The 16301-nt window shown below is 37.0% G+C and overlaps 2 protein-coding genes across 2 annotated transcripts in view; one reads left to right on the plus strand and one right to left on the minus strand.

The window, feature by feature from the left end:
• Window positions 1-22: 22 nt before the first annotated feature.
• Window positions 23-4587, minus strand: LOC105383748 (dynein regulatory complex protein 10). Its single transcript, XM_048622485.1, has 11 exons — window positions 4356-4587; window positions 3986-4149; window positions 3382-3626; window positions 3060-3167; window positions 2908-2940; window positions 2637-2799; window positions 2230-2365; window positions 1843-1992; window positions 1310-1439; window positions 642-812; window positions 23-158 (listed from the first exon to the last, which is right to left on the minus strand). Exons 2-11 carry the CDS (start codon window positions 4113-4115, stop codon window positions 78-80), a joined length of 1347 nt encoding a protein of 448 aa, XP_048478442.1. The 5' UTR covers window positions 4116-4149; window positions 4356-4587; the 3' UTR covers window positions 23-77.
• Window positions 4588-4639: 52 nt separating this feature from the next.
• LOC105383769 (dynein regulatory complex subunit 2) overlaps window positions 4640-16301 on the plus strand; it is a 30597-nt gene continuing 18935 nt past the window's right edge. The window contains exons 1-5 of the mRNA XM_048622535.1: window positions 4640-4646; window positions 5276-5348; window positions 7885-7960; window positions 8419-8532; window positions 9150-9288. Coding sequence (XP_048478492.1) covers window positions 4640-4646; window positions 5276-5348; window positions 7885-7960; window positions 8419-8532; window positions 9150-9288 — 409 coding nt within the window. The remainder of the gene's footprint in view (window positions 4647-5275; window positions 5349-7884; window positions 7961-8418; window positions 8533-9149; window positions 9289-16301) is intronic.

Raw genomic sequence — 16301 nt, forward strand, 5'->3', positions numbered from 1 at the left:
TCTGAATAAATTTAAACCTGTGCTTTGAAACAATACGATAGGTACAATAAAAAAACGTTTATAAAAAGGTTGCGTTATCACTTCTTTTTCAACTTCTCTTTCAACTTCTTGCTTTTCTTCGTGTCCCCTTCAGCTATTTTCTTCTGTAACTTTCTCAACTGTAACATTTAAAAAGCAAGTGAAAAGGTGCGTAAACTATTAGTTATTTATGTTTTCTTTTTACCCTTCTTCCCTTTTCCTTTTTGCTGCGTGAAAATAAAGTAAAAATATATAATCTGTGTATCAGTACAACAAATAATGATTAGACCATTCACGGTGATTGAGGTTTGCTTGATCAAGTGCATGAAAATAAGATGAAGACAGGATTAACCCCTGAAGACCTCTTTATCACCTGTATAATACCCAGCTGTGTAAAAATCATACCCACCAATAATGCCTTCGCCAATTACTTCCAAGCCCAGCTCGAGACAGCTTGGGTCTTCTTCTTCGCGTGTCGATGGCAAACACTAGAACTATGCACTATTTGCCACCGTGATGAAAGGATTAGCTAGCCAGATTAGTTGTTAGTTGCTAACTGCCTAGCTCCTTTCCTTCACACCATAGCTTTGGTATACCTTATTACACCACAAAAAACTCAATACCTTCTTCTTCTCCGCCCTATTAGCCAGCACCTCCCGCCACGCTGTCTGCACGACGCGGGCCGCGTGCTCCAGCATGAACTTGTGCATCTTCTGCATCATCTCCTGCTCGTACTCCGCCTCCCGCTCCTCCATGAGCGGCAGGTAGGCCTTGTCTTGTTCTGCTAGTTGCTCCTGGGTTGGGGGAAGAGGGGTTGATGATAGATGGTGTAGCAATGCACAATGCACAGTAGGTATAAATCGTGTATTATATGTATAGGTAGTCGTTAGGTTACGAATATCGGATCCGGTATTATATTATTAACTTATATTTTATGAAACTAGACAGTAGACACATAACAACTATTAAGTATTTCATTGTTGGAAAATAATCATCCACAAGGAAATCTAATAGGTACATACTACGAGCGTCTGCTACGAAGTTACGTAGCACTTCTTTCGGACTCAAGAAAAAGAATTCAACTAAAACTTTTCTTCAGAATCAAAACCAGTTTTCTGGTTTTGATAGAAAAAAAACGAGAAATGTGTGTTTTCCTTGTATGCATATTTTTAAATAATCCATCTACGTCGAACTTTCTGGCCACTGAAACCTTAGGCGGAGCGCTTTATCAATTAGACCAAGACCTCTGCGGCTGCGTCGTCACATGGGATGGTAGTCCCCTCATATGTACCTCCAGCTCCCGGCACCTCCTCTCCTCCTCCTCCAGCTTGTCCGTGAACTCGTCCAGCTCGGCCTGCTTGTCGCCCATCTCCGCGTCGTACTTCTGCAGCCACGACACCAGCTGCGTCTCCACTTTGAACCTGGATATGAAGACGATAGGATAGGAGGACTGGCCGTGTACAGAAGGAAAGCTGGAATCTTATAAGCGCTTATTTTACCATGGATATTTTCGCCCGCACATCAGCGCTGCGCTGGTTCGGCAAAGTATGAGAAAGTAAGCGCTTATAATTTCCCAGCTGTCTTTCTGGTGAAAAGAGCACCCACTTCATACTTTCCACCAATACCTACTTACCATCTTTAGGTAGGTTGTTGTCTTTAGACTTCCGAGAGAGACAGTAATTAATAATCGAAGTAGATCTGAACAAATAAAATAAAAATTGTAATGATTGGGACATTTTAGGACTCGAGAAGCAGGAGGTAAAAACTTCCTAGAAAGACAGTTTTACATCCTAGTTAATTCATCAACAAGAGGCTCCACCAGACCTGCGTTGTCGCTGGTTCTTCTCATCAGCCAGATGAGTCTTGAGCAGAGTCTCGTAAGCCGTGCGGACCTCCGTCTCTTCATCCTTCAGCAGCTCGTGCTTGACGGCGTGTTGACGGGAGGCCAGCACCATCTGACGGTCTGAGTCTAATCTGGGGATATAAGACTATAGTTGAATATTGGATTAACGCGTGCACAAATCTGCAAGCGGGCAGGCTGTGTTTTAAATTTATTATTTACCATTGCCTGATTTTATAAGCATTAGGTTACCTATATTTTAATCCAGAAACCCTACATTACATTACAGACAACAGAGTATAATACATTTCAATACAGAGCGCAAGACGGTCCAGTAGCAGAGGATTCAAAAAGATAAAACAGTAACTTACATTTTCTTCTTTAACTTGATAGAAGCCTCGCTCTCCAGCCAGCTCAGCTCTGCCTCGAGCTTGGCTATGATGTCCTTCTTGTCCTTTATACTCTTCTCGAAGTTTGTGTTTTCCTCGTGCAATAGTTTTGTGTATTCTGCAAAGTTATAATAAGTTTCATCAGGAAAGCTAGCGAGGGCCACCCTCCAGCCCCCAACCTAAGACAGTAGGTCGAGAAGGATGTTGTCGCGTTCTTTGGAAGAGTCCTATGTCTAGTAGTGGACGATTACAGCCTGATGATAAGTTTCCGCTTATGTACAGTCTTGACCAAAGAAACCTGTCTTCTTTCAGAGTGAAAAAGCTACTGTTAGAGGAGCAGGTTTAATTCTTTGCCCCTGGACCTTAAAGACAATCGCTATATACTGTACCATGTATCTTATCAATATAGCCATCATTGCTGGCCTCTATCTTCCTCTGGCGCATCTTGCCGGCCAGCTCGGCCGCCGCCGTCAGCCGCGTCTGGCGCTGCATCAGCTCGCGGAACCGCTCCAGCGTCAGCAGGTACTCCAGGCCGTGGGATTGGGGCTTGTCCTGGAAGTAAGGGAAACCAAGCAGTAGATAATTATAGTGAAAGATTACTCTAAAGTAGATAGGATTTAGATAAGTAGTTAAGTAGTTTTTAACGGAAAATTGCATTACCTCTCGTTCCTGTATAACGTATTCCTGTTTCATCTGAAATGGTAAGTAAATAGCAGTAATGAAGTAAGTAAGTATATGTTTAAATATGAAGTGATATTTTCATTAAAGAAGTTTTTATTGAAATAAATTTGTGATAAGATGAATGTACCTACCTCCTTCACAATGTCTTCCACCATTGGTTTGAAGTCCGGGTAGCTGTTCAGGATCGCCAACAAGTGGCTCAGCTCGGGGTTCAGACGATGCTTCAGTGACATAACACCCTGAAAGAGTATTAGACAGATTCATTAATTGATACCTACATCAATAAAAAATACAAGTATCTATAGGCAAAGACTGGGGCAAAGATACCTGGCAGAATTGTCACTCAAGGCGGTCAAGTTTCTTTGACCTAAACTGTAGGTACACTTTTACACCGGCCATGGTTTGGACTAAGCAACCCACCTTGATAGCCATATTATAGTATAAAAAACTTACAGATTTAATATCCTCCAAAGCTTCTGCATTGATAGCAGTCCCAGAAAACCGAGGGTTCTCATACTGCTCGAATATGAAAATCAGTTCCTCCATATCCTGAGCAGACAAGATCGCGCTAAGATTCTTGAAGTCTTGCACTAGGTGGGGGATGCATAGTGCGAGTTTCGTCTTGAATATGGCCTCGCCGAGGATCTTCGAGATGCGCTCCGCTTGGATGTAGCACTCCAGGTCGATTGGAGAGGCGCCTGTAGGTATGAGATAGAAAGAACAAAGTACTTATATAGGTACGTAAGTAAATCAATAACTATTTTAATCCAATCAACGTTAACGTTACCGTAACCTAAGAATAGGAATGCACCAAAACGTGATTCTGAATATTATCTAAGTAAGTATTCAACAAAAAGGTTATATACAGTCATGTGTATCCGACAAAGTGCTCAATAAATACCTTCCAGGAATTTTAAGCGTTTCGCACCGATGATGTGTCGCAGTGATGAACAAATCGTTTGCCTACTGGGTAGGTACGCAGCTTTATAGCTGGTGCAAGCTGAATTCACAAATCTAACTCTACAAGATTACTCTTTAAAATCAAATAGATACAAACTATTATCCTTAGTGAAGTCCTCATCCCGTGGCTGCGAGTCCAGGGCCTGGCTGGACCGGGAGCTGGCAGACTTGGAGCTGGTGGACTGTGTGGACTGCAGCGTGCCCGCCGAGATCGACTGGATCTCCATCTGGACGGCTCTTTATTATCTGAGCGAGATAACCCTGGCGAGTTTAGTTGGACACTTTAGCCGGGAAAGTTAACTTGGGCTCTTTACTACATAGCTGGCTGCATAAGCGAGTTAAATTAGGCTCTTATTACAATAGTTTAATGGGATCTTTACTAAAAGGCTAGACTCTTTCACCCGAGAAAGTCAATTTATACTTTACACTCAGTAAACTTAAAACTTTTGGATACATATCATAAATACCTTGTAGAAGGGGTCTAGGCCGTAGATAATCACAAAACTAGTACTAGTTATTGAATATATTTTCCATGTTACATCGATAATTAAGTGGTAGGTAAGTATAATAAGTGGATTGTTTTGATAAACATGCGCTGACGTTGCGGAAGACAGTTTGAAAATGGTTTGAAAGCAACCGTTACTATAGAAACAAAATAGGAGTTGCTTGTGTTGCTACGCTACGGCGCTATTTTGATTAGCAAAAGTTTTTCGTTCGTAAAAGTAAGGCATTGTTAAGCCCCTGTTTCACAATGTCTGGTTAGTAGCTACCTGTAAGATAAAATACATGCTGTCACTCTCTGTTATTACTTTTTTGACCGTGACAGCATGTATTTTATCTTATAGGTAGCTACTAACCAGACATTGTGAAACAGGGCCTAATCTAGTTACTTGTTGTGTACGATGTGTTGTTGTTCTTATTTATGTTTATTTAAGAGCCCTTAAATTAGAATTATAAATTCGCCAAAATGTGTACTGTTATACTTGGATCTGTCTGATTATGGTGATAAATAATACACATCTTAGTACAACTAAACACTTGCCTAGTGCGGCAATTAAAGCAAGTGTTTATTCAATAACTTCTGCTGGTGACATAAAGTTAATTGCTAGGAGTTCTAGTTAAACCAATATCTAACTCTTTAATATAATCTTTTCTAACAAAATAAGATATAGATTCAATACGCTAAGGTTAGTAGGTAAGAATTATGTTTTACTTTAATCCTATTTAGATAAGCTTCCTTTTCATTCTCACCTAATTCCTATAAGTACCTATACTTTATTACCTATAACTACTTTAGTTAAAATAATAATAAATTTTCAGAGGGTATTACACAAAAAACTACACCATCAAACTCGACCACCTCAATTCACCACAGGACCAGGACCCTAACTCACCGTCAAGATGCCAAAGAAACCCAAGGTGAACAAGCTGGCGCGCATGTCGGACGAGGAGCGCGCCAGGTATTGATCATAATTATTATGCGGTGACTTCAACATTGACTTACTTACTTAAAAAAATAATACACCAGCACACAGCTTTGAAAACTTACTATTAAACTATAATCTTAAGATACAATTTAGGGAGCCTACGCGTCCTATTAGTAAAACCTGTTTAGATAATATCATACATAACTTCCGAAAATGTAAAAGTGGAATTTATGAACTGTCTTTGTCGGACCATACAGCTCAAATTGTTCAGTTTCTGGTTAAGAAAACTTGTTCAGTACCATTTTGGTACACACTCAAAAGAGATTTCTGTGATAAAAACATAGAAAAGTTTAAATCAGCATTCGATAAACTTACTTTTTCGGCTATTGACGAGATATCGGATCCAAAAGAGGCCTTTACAGAATTCTACAATATGTTTAAGCTCATATTCGATCTGTGTTTCCCACTTATAAAGGTAAAAGTAAACGTTCTAAAGAGACCAAAATGGATATCAAACGGTATAAAACTATGTAGTAAACGGAAAAGGAACTTGTTATGGGAATACAGAAGATCCCCAAATTGCAGAAATAAAACCTTATTGAAAACATACACTAGAAGACTGAAAACAATAATAAAACTAACAAAAAGTCACAAAATAATTACTACATAAATAATTCACAAAATAAATCAAACCTGGAAAATTATTAATGGCAATAAGTGTACACTCCCTAAATCCTCCATAGAAAACATTAAAGTGGATGGGCAAACTGTATCAAATCCATTAGAAATAGCTCAAAAATTAAACGACCACTTCGTAGACCAGACCAATGTAAATATTAGCAGTGACAACGAATCAATTAATAAATCATTTAAATCACTTTTGAGATGCAAACATAGCAACTCATTATTAAATATAAATTTATATTCTTACTTTGAAAGAATGTCTGTTATAGCTCATGAACAAAACGGGTTTCGTAAAAACAGAACGATTAATTTAGCTATTTACAACTTCCTTCCTTACCTTTTTCCTTAACTGTACTACTACAAAAAACTTTAAACACTGTATAACAAGTGTTTAAAACAAAATTTGACAGATTTTGTAGGCGTTTGACAGCGCTAAACACCTGTTAAATACTGTCTAAGTTTTTGTGGTAAGGCTGTCAATGTCTAAGATTGACAGTAAAAAATGCACTTCCGCTATATACATGGACCTGACGAAGGCATTTGATTTCGTAAATCATGAAATCCTGCTTGAAAAATTAGAAGCATATGGAGTGAGAGGTAACTCACTATCATTTATTAAATCGTATCTAACCGGTAGAACTCAAAGAACAGAAATTAAAAAAAAAATCCAAAAACTAAGACTGAGAAAGTCTATCAATCTAGTCCACGCGAGGTAAATCACGGTGTTCCACAGGGTAGTGTAATGGGTCCTCTACTATTTTTAATGTATATTAATGACTTTCCAAATATCACTCACCATTCTATGACTTTGTTTGCAGACGATAGTACAGTTGTCTTTACAGAAAACAATATCACTAGTTATGAAGATGACATTAATAATACACTTGAACATATAATTAAATGGTTAACTGCAAATAAATTGACATTAAATATTGAAAAGACTAAATATATGAATTTTTATAATAGTAACTCTGACATTGATTTAAATATAAATATAACAGGACGAAAAATTGAAGGAATAGACGAAACAAAATTTTTAAGACTTTTAATTGACAAAAAATTGACATGGAAAAATCATGCTAGTAAAGTTTGTAAAAAATTAAATCAGTTCGCTTTTTCCCTATTCAAATTATCCAAAATTGTAAATCAACCTGCAGCCATGGCTGCCTATCACGGCTACGTCACTTCCACACTAAGATACGGCATTATATTCTGGGGTAATTCAGTAAACAAGGAGGACGTTTTCAAAGCCCAAAAAAAGTGTTTACGCGCAATATGAAGTCTACGAAAGATCGACAGTTGTAAAGAACAATTTATTAATCTAAATATTTTGACATTTCCGTGCCTATATATTTATGAGGTAGCAATATTCGTCAAAAGTTATCCTCACTTATTTGAAAAATTAAGCAGACGCAGCAACAATATATAAACACTAACGCATAAAACCGCTTTTTTAGTAAAAGTATATTCGGAATGGTATCCAAGATATATAACAAGCTACCTGATGATCTACGTAACATCGGAAAAATTTTGATTTTTAAAAAACACCTACATATGTTCCTTATTAATAAAAATTACTACAAAGTTTCTGAATATCTTGAGGAGTATAAATATTAGTTATTACTTAACTTAACTTTGTGTCCGATTCATTTTGTTGGTCAAATCGATTAACTTATTTTGTATCTGATTAATGTAATGTTTTGATTTTCTATGTGTATTGCGCATGCTGTGTCCTGCTTGTATCATTAATTTTTTTTATATTTTTGTGTATATGCCTTGAAAAATTTGTACGTCTTACGACATAACATAGAGAAACACTGTAAAAAACCATGTAATCAATACCTACCTACCTATGTTATACAAATAAAGAATTTTGAATTTGAAGGTACCTGCAGCACCGCGCCGACCTGGAGGAGGAGGCGCGGAGGCGGAAGAGGGAACTCATCGCTAGGTTCATTAAGGTAGATCTATTTTATGAATGTTTTAAATTCTCAACCTAAACTATAGGTGTATGGAGATGTGAGGGTAGTAGCGCATCGCTATGCAAAGAGAGGATAATCCGGCCAGGCCGTATATACAGGGTGTTGCAAAAAGGGTATAAAATATTCATTCTCCATAGTAAAAAAGTCACGTGACCAAGTAAGTTTCTATGGAAAATTATATATTTTTTTCGCGAATTTTCAAATTCTTATTTTAGATTCGGGCTTAGATATAACACATGATGCACATGCTGGTTTCGGCTTGATATAGGTACCCTTTTTGCAACACCCTGTATAATACACATCTTCTGTGTGTTGCGTTGTGTTATTGCTAGGTGTGCTAAAAGGATGGACAGGGAAATCTCGAAATCAGGACTATGGCTTTAACTATTATTATTTTTGTCTTGAAGTACCCACAGTAAATAAATGTTTAATTTCAGAATAAACTGGATAAAGAAGAAGCATTCAGTCGCAAGAACACGGCAAAGCTGAATCAAATGTGGCGATATGTTCTACGCAAAATCAAGTGCAAGCAGATGGCCAGAGAAATTGAAGTAAGTGCTTAGGTACCTAAAGTTTTAATGTGCCAGCTTTATTTTGCTTCTCCTGAGTGTAGTACTCAGTACCTCTACAGTAGTAAAAATTTTGCGTTTCAGAATTACCTATGAAAGTACTTCGTCACTACTATGACTACTTACTAATATGAACTTTACCTAGGTACGGTGGCCTGCGCCTAAAAGTATACAGGCGGAGTTAAAATAGCGATCTCAAGCTCACATGCTGCTCAAGCACATCCAAATAAACACCATTGCTACACACGTCAAACTCAACACGACCCCGGATTTATAACAGATGTAGCTGGTCCCTTCATCATCAGCAGGGCGATCACGAAAAATATAGAATCGAATGCGAGTGCGACTAGTGTCAACGTGACAGCACTTTCGAACACTTTTTACCTATCGAATTGACAGTTGTCGCACTCGCATTCGATCCTATACGTTAGCTCTGTTTTTCGTGATCGCCCTGCTGGTATCGCTATTTTAAAAACTCCGCCTGTATACTTTTAGGCGCAGGCCACCGTAGTACATGAAAAATGTGTGTCACTTATTTACAAAGTTCTTAGGTCCTGCTTATTATTAAGTACGTGATGCCTAGTTCCATTCTCTCCCAGGGTATGATGAGCACGTTCAACTACCTGATGGAGCGCAAGCAGCGCCTGATCACTGCTCTGATGAGCTCCCTCGGCGACTCCGACGACCAGCACCGCCGGGCCTTCCAGGCACATACCGAGACTATCAGCGACTTCTTAGGTGAGTGATAGCAGCGAGAACTTGGAATATATGGTCATGAACGGTGAGCTGTAGGTGTATATGTATAGATATGGTTTCTGCGATGAAGAAAAATGGCGATGAAATATTTATTTAAAGGTATAACCGATCGAAAGATCGCTATGACGCTTCCCGAGGGTACACCCGAGTCCGCGTTGTTCTATGGGTATAACAATAGAATGAGCAGTAAAAGGCCTTTTAAAAGTTTCCACTGATAGAAATAACTTAATAATATTTACGCTAATACAAAGTAGCAAACTAAAGTAGGTACATTAACATTATCTACGCCTAATCAAACGTACTAAACTGTATATATGTATATTGATATCAATTCTGAAGGCAGAAATTTTAAATTTAGCGATGTCAAAACCTTAATTTCTTTGTTTAAAATTCGACTCTATGATTGTTTCCGTAAATGTCATTTTATGCTAGCAAATTTTTTAGTTTGACAGCGTTAGAATTAGAATTTCTGCCTTCAGAATCAACATCATTGTATATTGTAAACTGTATATTGTCATTAGCATCTTGTGGGACGAAAATAGTGAATTTTACGTTCTATCCTTCTATCAGTCAGTCGCTTGACGCGGAAGTGAGATAACGTTACGATCTGTCGAACGCGCGCTGATAGCTAACAATTACAAACAAAAACAAAATGGTTAAATGTTTTAAATGTACAAAAGCGGTTACTAAGAAAAGCCCGGGCATACAATGTAGTAAGTGCAACAAGTGGATACATTGTGAATGTGCAAATATTTCCGCAGATCAGCTAAGTGCATTGGTTGCGACGGACTCCATTGATTGGAAATGTCGAATTTGCACGGGGAATGTGAAACCAAAACGGCTTTCATGCATTCTACCCGAAGCAGAGGAGGAGGACAACACCGATAGTGAGTCAATACCAACGGCTGCGCAAGACAAATTCACACAGAAAATGCTTAGAGACATACGACGAGAAGTTCGAGAAATCGTTAGAACGGAATTGCAGGTTACCCTACAATATTATTCCGATAAGATCGACGAATACGAAGAAAAAATATCCAGATACGAATCGAACCTTAAAACCGTTGAGAACCAGTGTAAAGACATGAAAAACACCTATCTAAATCTTAAACTGAAGAACGACGTGCTAGAACAGAAGATAAACGCAATGGAACAACGTCAGATGTCAAATCTTATTGAAATTTGCGGCGTAAGTGAATCAGAAAACGAAAACCTACAAGATATAACCTCCAAGATAAGCGCTAAGCTCCAACTGAGCTCTGCTGACGCATCAAAAGCATACAGAAAGAAGAAGATGCGACCTAACGTGGCCGTACAAGGACCCCCATCGCCGATAGTGGTGTCTCTGCGCGAAGGATGCCGCGACCAGTGGCTATCGAGCTCCAGGAACACATCCATCACCGGCAGGGACCTGGGACGCGAGGACAGTACCCGCATCTACATACGTGAGTCACTTACACCTACTACAGCTTTCTTACTGTGGAAGTCTAAGAAGGACCTAAAAGAGACAGGCCTTTGTAAGTTTGTTTGGCTAAAGAATGGAGTAGTCTTGGCAAAAAAAACCGAGAATGATAAAGCACACGTCATCAGATCAGAGAGCGACATGGAGAGAATGAAAGAGGTTTTCTCTAAGTGATTGCTATCTATTTCTTAACTAGGTATCTAAATGTACAATGAGATGCCAACATTTCATAACTAAAAATGGATGACATACCCACATCCATAAAGGAATTTAATTATAACTGTTGGAATGATTTTATACCAAAATCAGACAATTCAAACTTACTTAATACACTGAGCGTGAACATACGATCCCTTATAAAAAACTTTGCGCAACTGGAGCTAATTGTATCAAGTAGTAAAAGTACGATACATATCATCGTGATCACAGAGGCGAATATCACCGAGGTATGCAAACCTTTATTTGAGCTGCCGGGCTACGAGATGCACGCCAATCTTCGCCGAGCGAGACAAGGAGGAGGTGTTATTGTGTATATCCATAAAAGTGTAACCTTTACAAAACGTAAATCGTGTTCACGTAGTTTTGAGTGCATAACTGGTGAAGTGTCAACCAAGTGTAACTACAAAATTAACTTGTGTGCGGTATATAGACCTCCAGACTTAAGTAAGGCTATCTTTATTAAGGAATTAGGTCATTTGATATCAACGTGTCCTAAAAATCTAAACTATGTAATGTTAGGTGATATAAACATAGACCTAAAAAAGTCAAATACATTTGTGACACAATATTTAGATTGCTTGTATGGGGAGGGTCTAGAGTGTGGTATCCCAAGTAACATTTCATTCGAGCTTAGGTTGTAAGAAATGCCTTTAGGTTTTATAAGGGTTGTGAAAAGGTTAATGCTTTGCTATCTGGTCATATTGAGTACTTGAGAATGATTAATAAGTCCTAAAACCAATTGTTTATTAATACAACCTTGGAGCTGCTAATAAGAGTTTAAATTAACGTTATTTTAACTTGTATTTCAAGAGCATATAGTTCTAGGATCTTATAGTTGTCGTAGACTCCTGATAAGGTTCTAGAAAAGCTAGCATTTATGCTAAAGTGGGAGCTTAAGGTTAAATTTTTAACCTCAATACAACCATAAAGTTATGGAATGTTGAAATCACTTATAAGTAATTTTTAAAACCTATCTTAAACCTTTAGGCTGATGAGAGTTGTCTAGGCAAACAAATTAGGACTACTTGGTGAAAACCAAAAGCATTAAGCACTGGCTATGAGCTAAACGCATGATTTAAGTCTTTCAAGAATATTTTAAAGCTTTAGAGGCATCCTCAAAATATGTTTAATGCTTTTTAGTAATTTCCTAACGGCCGCCATATTTTTTCACTGAAATAAAAAAAAAAACTTGGCAAAAAGATACATTTTAATTAAGTAGGGGAAAATTCAGTAGCGTATGCTATACTATTCCTAATATATGTTTTTTATATAGACAGTACTTTTATTTCTAATATAACTTTACACCAAACATATTTTTTTTTCTATTTATTTAAATTAAAATATCTTCAAATTTATTATTTGCAAAAGGCCCGTCACGTATACAGAACTATTATTCAAAAGTACCACGATAAAGTGCTAGTCGCAAAGTTTTTCATATTTCCTGACTTCATCCTACCTACTTACTATATTTTGTATTAATACAACACTTACAAGTTAGCCATTTTGCATCTTGGAAAGTGTCAGGTAATGGCGCCATTTATTATAATTATTATAAAATCTTACACAGAAACATTTTAAAACCTGAGAGTCCTGGAAAGGCATTACAAATATCCATCAAATATGTTTAAAGTTATAGAAGAGTTACATCCAGGACTAATTTAGAACTTAAAAGCTGTCTTCCAAGGTTATGTTAACGTTAAATTAAGGTTGTGCAGGTTGTATTTAGGTTCTGTGTAAGTAGTTCAAAAGGTTCTGGGTTTGAGCTATAGGTTTTGCTGTAGCTCTCAGAAAGGTTCTAAAACGTGGGCCCTTTTTGCACTCAGGAGGTTAATATAAGGTTAATATAAGGTTATCGAGACTTCTAAGTCTCACGAGTTGATTTCCATACAAAGGTTCTAGAACCTTTTCAAAACCTTTCTAAAACCAAAAATGTTACTTGGGATAACTCAGTATACACGGGTGGAGAAGAAACAAAACATAATTACAAAGTCATGTATCGATCATATTTTTGTTAGAAATGTCAATAACAATACTGTTCGCACCTGTGTAATCAATAATGCCCTAGCCGACCATTATATAACAGGTTTCACAATCGTAGATAATATGCCCAAGACCCCATGTAACAATTATAAATTTATAACCAAGCTAGACAGCTCTAAAATTGAAACCGAATTAACAAAAGTAGATTGGAATATTCCTCTAATGTATGAAAACCCAAATGATATTGTGAACTATATTATAAAAAAATTTGATGAAGTTTATGAAAACAGTAAAATCTCTGTAAAAATAAAATTAGGTAAAAGATATGAAGCTCCCTGGCTAAGTGACAGAATCACCTATATGTGTAAGAAAAGGGATGAACTCTTATCAATATGGAAAAAAGATGAAACTAATCTTAGCAATAGAATTTTGTATAATTTATATAGAAATAAAACTAACAAACATATTAATAATGTAAAAAATAATTATTATAAAAAAGAAATATGTAAAAACTTTAATAACTGCAAAAAAATGTGGCAAATTATCAACAAACTTAGTGGTAAAATTACTGATTCTATAGATGACTTATTAATTAAAACTTTTAAAAATAATATCCCAATTTTGGTTGAAGACTTTGCTTGTGAATTTCGTAATAACGTTAAAAAAATCTGTACATATTGTGACATACCGTTACTGGATTCTAAAACGTATAACAACAGCCCAGACTTGTCAATGAGAATTAAAATGGCCAGTAATGACGTCATATATTCTATAATTACACATATGAACGACAAGAAAAGCCCAGGCTTTGATGGTATTAGGGTTAAAGATATAAAATCCATAAAATCAAATATAACACCAGTCATCACTCACCTCATAAATACTTGCATCAAAACGTCACTATTTCCAGATTCACAAAAGTTAGGTATAATTCGCCCCATATATAAAAAAGGCATTCGTTCAGACGTTAATAACTATAGACCTATAACTATATTGCCATGTATTGACAAGATAATCGAAAGATATCTTGGCAATGAAATAAACAAATTTCTTATTCATAATAGTCAAATCAATAAAAACCAATATGGCTTTCAGAAAAAACGGAGTACAACACAGCTGTTATCAAAGTTCACTAATGAGGTCAGCGAGTGCATGAACAATCGCGAGCATGTACTCGCTGTCTTCATTGACTTTAGTAAAGCTTTTGACACAATTAACTACGAAACATTATTTTTAAAGCTTCAACAAAATGGTATACAGGGTCCACTATTAAATTTATTTAAAAATTATCACACAAATAGGTTTACAACTGTAAAAATAGCTGGTGAATATAGCACAAGATATCCTACTGAGATGGGAGCCGCGCAGGGGTCCATAACTGGTCCCTTGGAGTACATTTTGTATGTAAACGACATGTGCAATATATTCTCTGAAGGTTCAGTGTATCAATTCGCGGACGACACATGCCTGTTGGTTGCTAACAAAGATGTAATAAAAGCGCAAGAACAAATGCAACATAACTATAATATACTATGTAAATGGGCACACGACGTTGGCTTAGTTATTAATTCACAGAAAACTAAACTATTACACATACATTCTCCGTACTTAAAATCACCATACACCCCCCTTATAAAGTCTCACACTCACCAATGTTTTCATGTAAACCATATAAATTGCATCTGTGATTCCTTAGAACTGACTAGACAACACATGTACTTAGGGTTGATAATCGACGAACACCTCAACTGGAGACCACATATTGATCATGTATGCAACAAGCTTAGAGCCTTTTTATCTAAAATATGTATACTTAAATATAAGATTCCGTTTAACGTACTTAGATTAATGTACTTATCATTAGCAGAATCCATTATAAGTTACGGCATAAGCAGTTATGGTCGAACCTATAAAACCTATTTAGACAACATATATAGACTTCAAATTAGAATATTGAAACATATAGTTCCCAAATCAGCCAGAAAGAATCACATAAAAATCGAAAGCGACTTATTTAATTACTGTAAAATTTTAAATGTATTTAATTTGTTTAAGATGTCTATTATCTGTGAAGGATGTGATAAGATGGATTCACTGGTGAGACGGGAGCGACCAAAGCAGTTGCGTTATTTGTCATACTTGTCTACATACAATTTACCAAGGTATATGAATGTATACGGTTCTAGAACATGGGAATACCTACTACCAATGATATTAAATGAACTACCTACTGATACACTTGAAAGTCTACTAATAAACAGGAATAAATGTAAAACTATAATGAAACAGTACTTTCTCTCAAATTGTAATTGTAATACCTAATTAGCTATTAGTACCTAACATTTATCAACATAAATTTTATATAGTCAACCATTATTAGTGTTTAATGCACAACTTCTGACTGCACTTGCCACACATAAACCCTGCGTGGTTTAAGCGGCAGGTTTTTGTTGTAAACTTTTATGTACCTATTATAAAATGTTTTTGGAAAATAAACGAAATAAAAATAATAATAATGTCACGTTGCATTTTATTCATGATGTAGTTAGTTACCTATAGATCTATCTACTGCTGGCTGACGGAAATAAGCCTAGGAAAGTAGGTGCCTACGTAATGAAAGAGAAAGAAGGTTACGAAAATTGGTTAAAACCTACGTGGATCAGGGTATGATGAGCACGTGCAAGTACCTGATGGAGCAAGCAGCGGCCGGCGGCGGCGCTCATGAGCTCCCTCGGCGACTCCGACGACCAGCACCGCCGCGCGCTCCAGGCGCACACCGAGACTAGCAGCGACTTCTTAGGTCAGAGGAACTTGGAGTATAATAATGGTCATGCATGGACGGTGAGATGTAGTATAGTAGTGGTGGTAAGTGGTACCTAGCTATAGTAGGGGAAGTAATGGTAAATGCGAAGAAGATAAATGGCGACGCAATATTGTCAATAGCATCTTGCGGGACGAAAATAGTGAATTTTACCTTCTATGTCACGTTGCATTTTATTCATGACTAGCTGTTCCCGCGCGCTTCGCTTCGCCATAAAAAGTTTTCCCGTGGGAATTCCGGCATAAAAAGTATCCTATGTTCTTTCTCAGGGTCTAGCTAGACCGTATGTATACCAAATTTCATTCAAATCCGTTCAGTAGTTTTGGCGTGAAAGAGTAACAGACAGACAGACACTGTTACTTTCGCATTTATAATATTAGTTAGGATGTAGTTAGTTACCTATAGATCTATCTACTACTGGCTGACGGAAATAATCCTACTAAAGGTAGGTACTACATAAAGAAAGAGAAAAAAGGTTCCGAAAATTGGTGAAAAACTACGTGGATCAGGGCA

Source organism: Plutella xylostella, chromosome 8 (genome assembly GCF_932276165.1).
Source record: "Plutella xylostella chromosome 8, ilPluXylo3.1, whole genome shotgun sequence".
In the NCBI taxonomy this organism is placed as follows: domain Eukaryota; kingdom Metazoa; phylum Arthropoda; class Insecta; order Lepidoptera; family Plutellidae; genus Plutella; species Plutella xylostella.

Coding starts and splice junctions, on each gene's coding strand:
- LOC105383748 (XM_048622485.1), bottom strand. CDS start 4,115: ATGGAGATCCAGTCGATCTCGGCGGGCACGCTGCAGTCCACACAGTCC. Junction 3,168..3,381: donor CTTTGGAGGATATTAAATCT/GTAAGTTTTTTA, acceptor ATACTCTTTCAG/GGTGTTATGTCACTGAAGCA. Junction 159..641: donor ATAGGGCGGAGAAGAAGAAG/GTATTGAGTTTT, acceptor TAAATGTTACAG/TTGAGAAAGTTACAGAAGAA.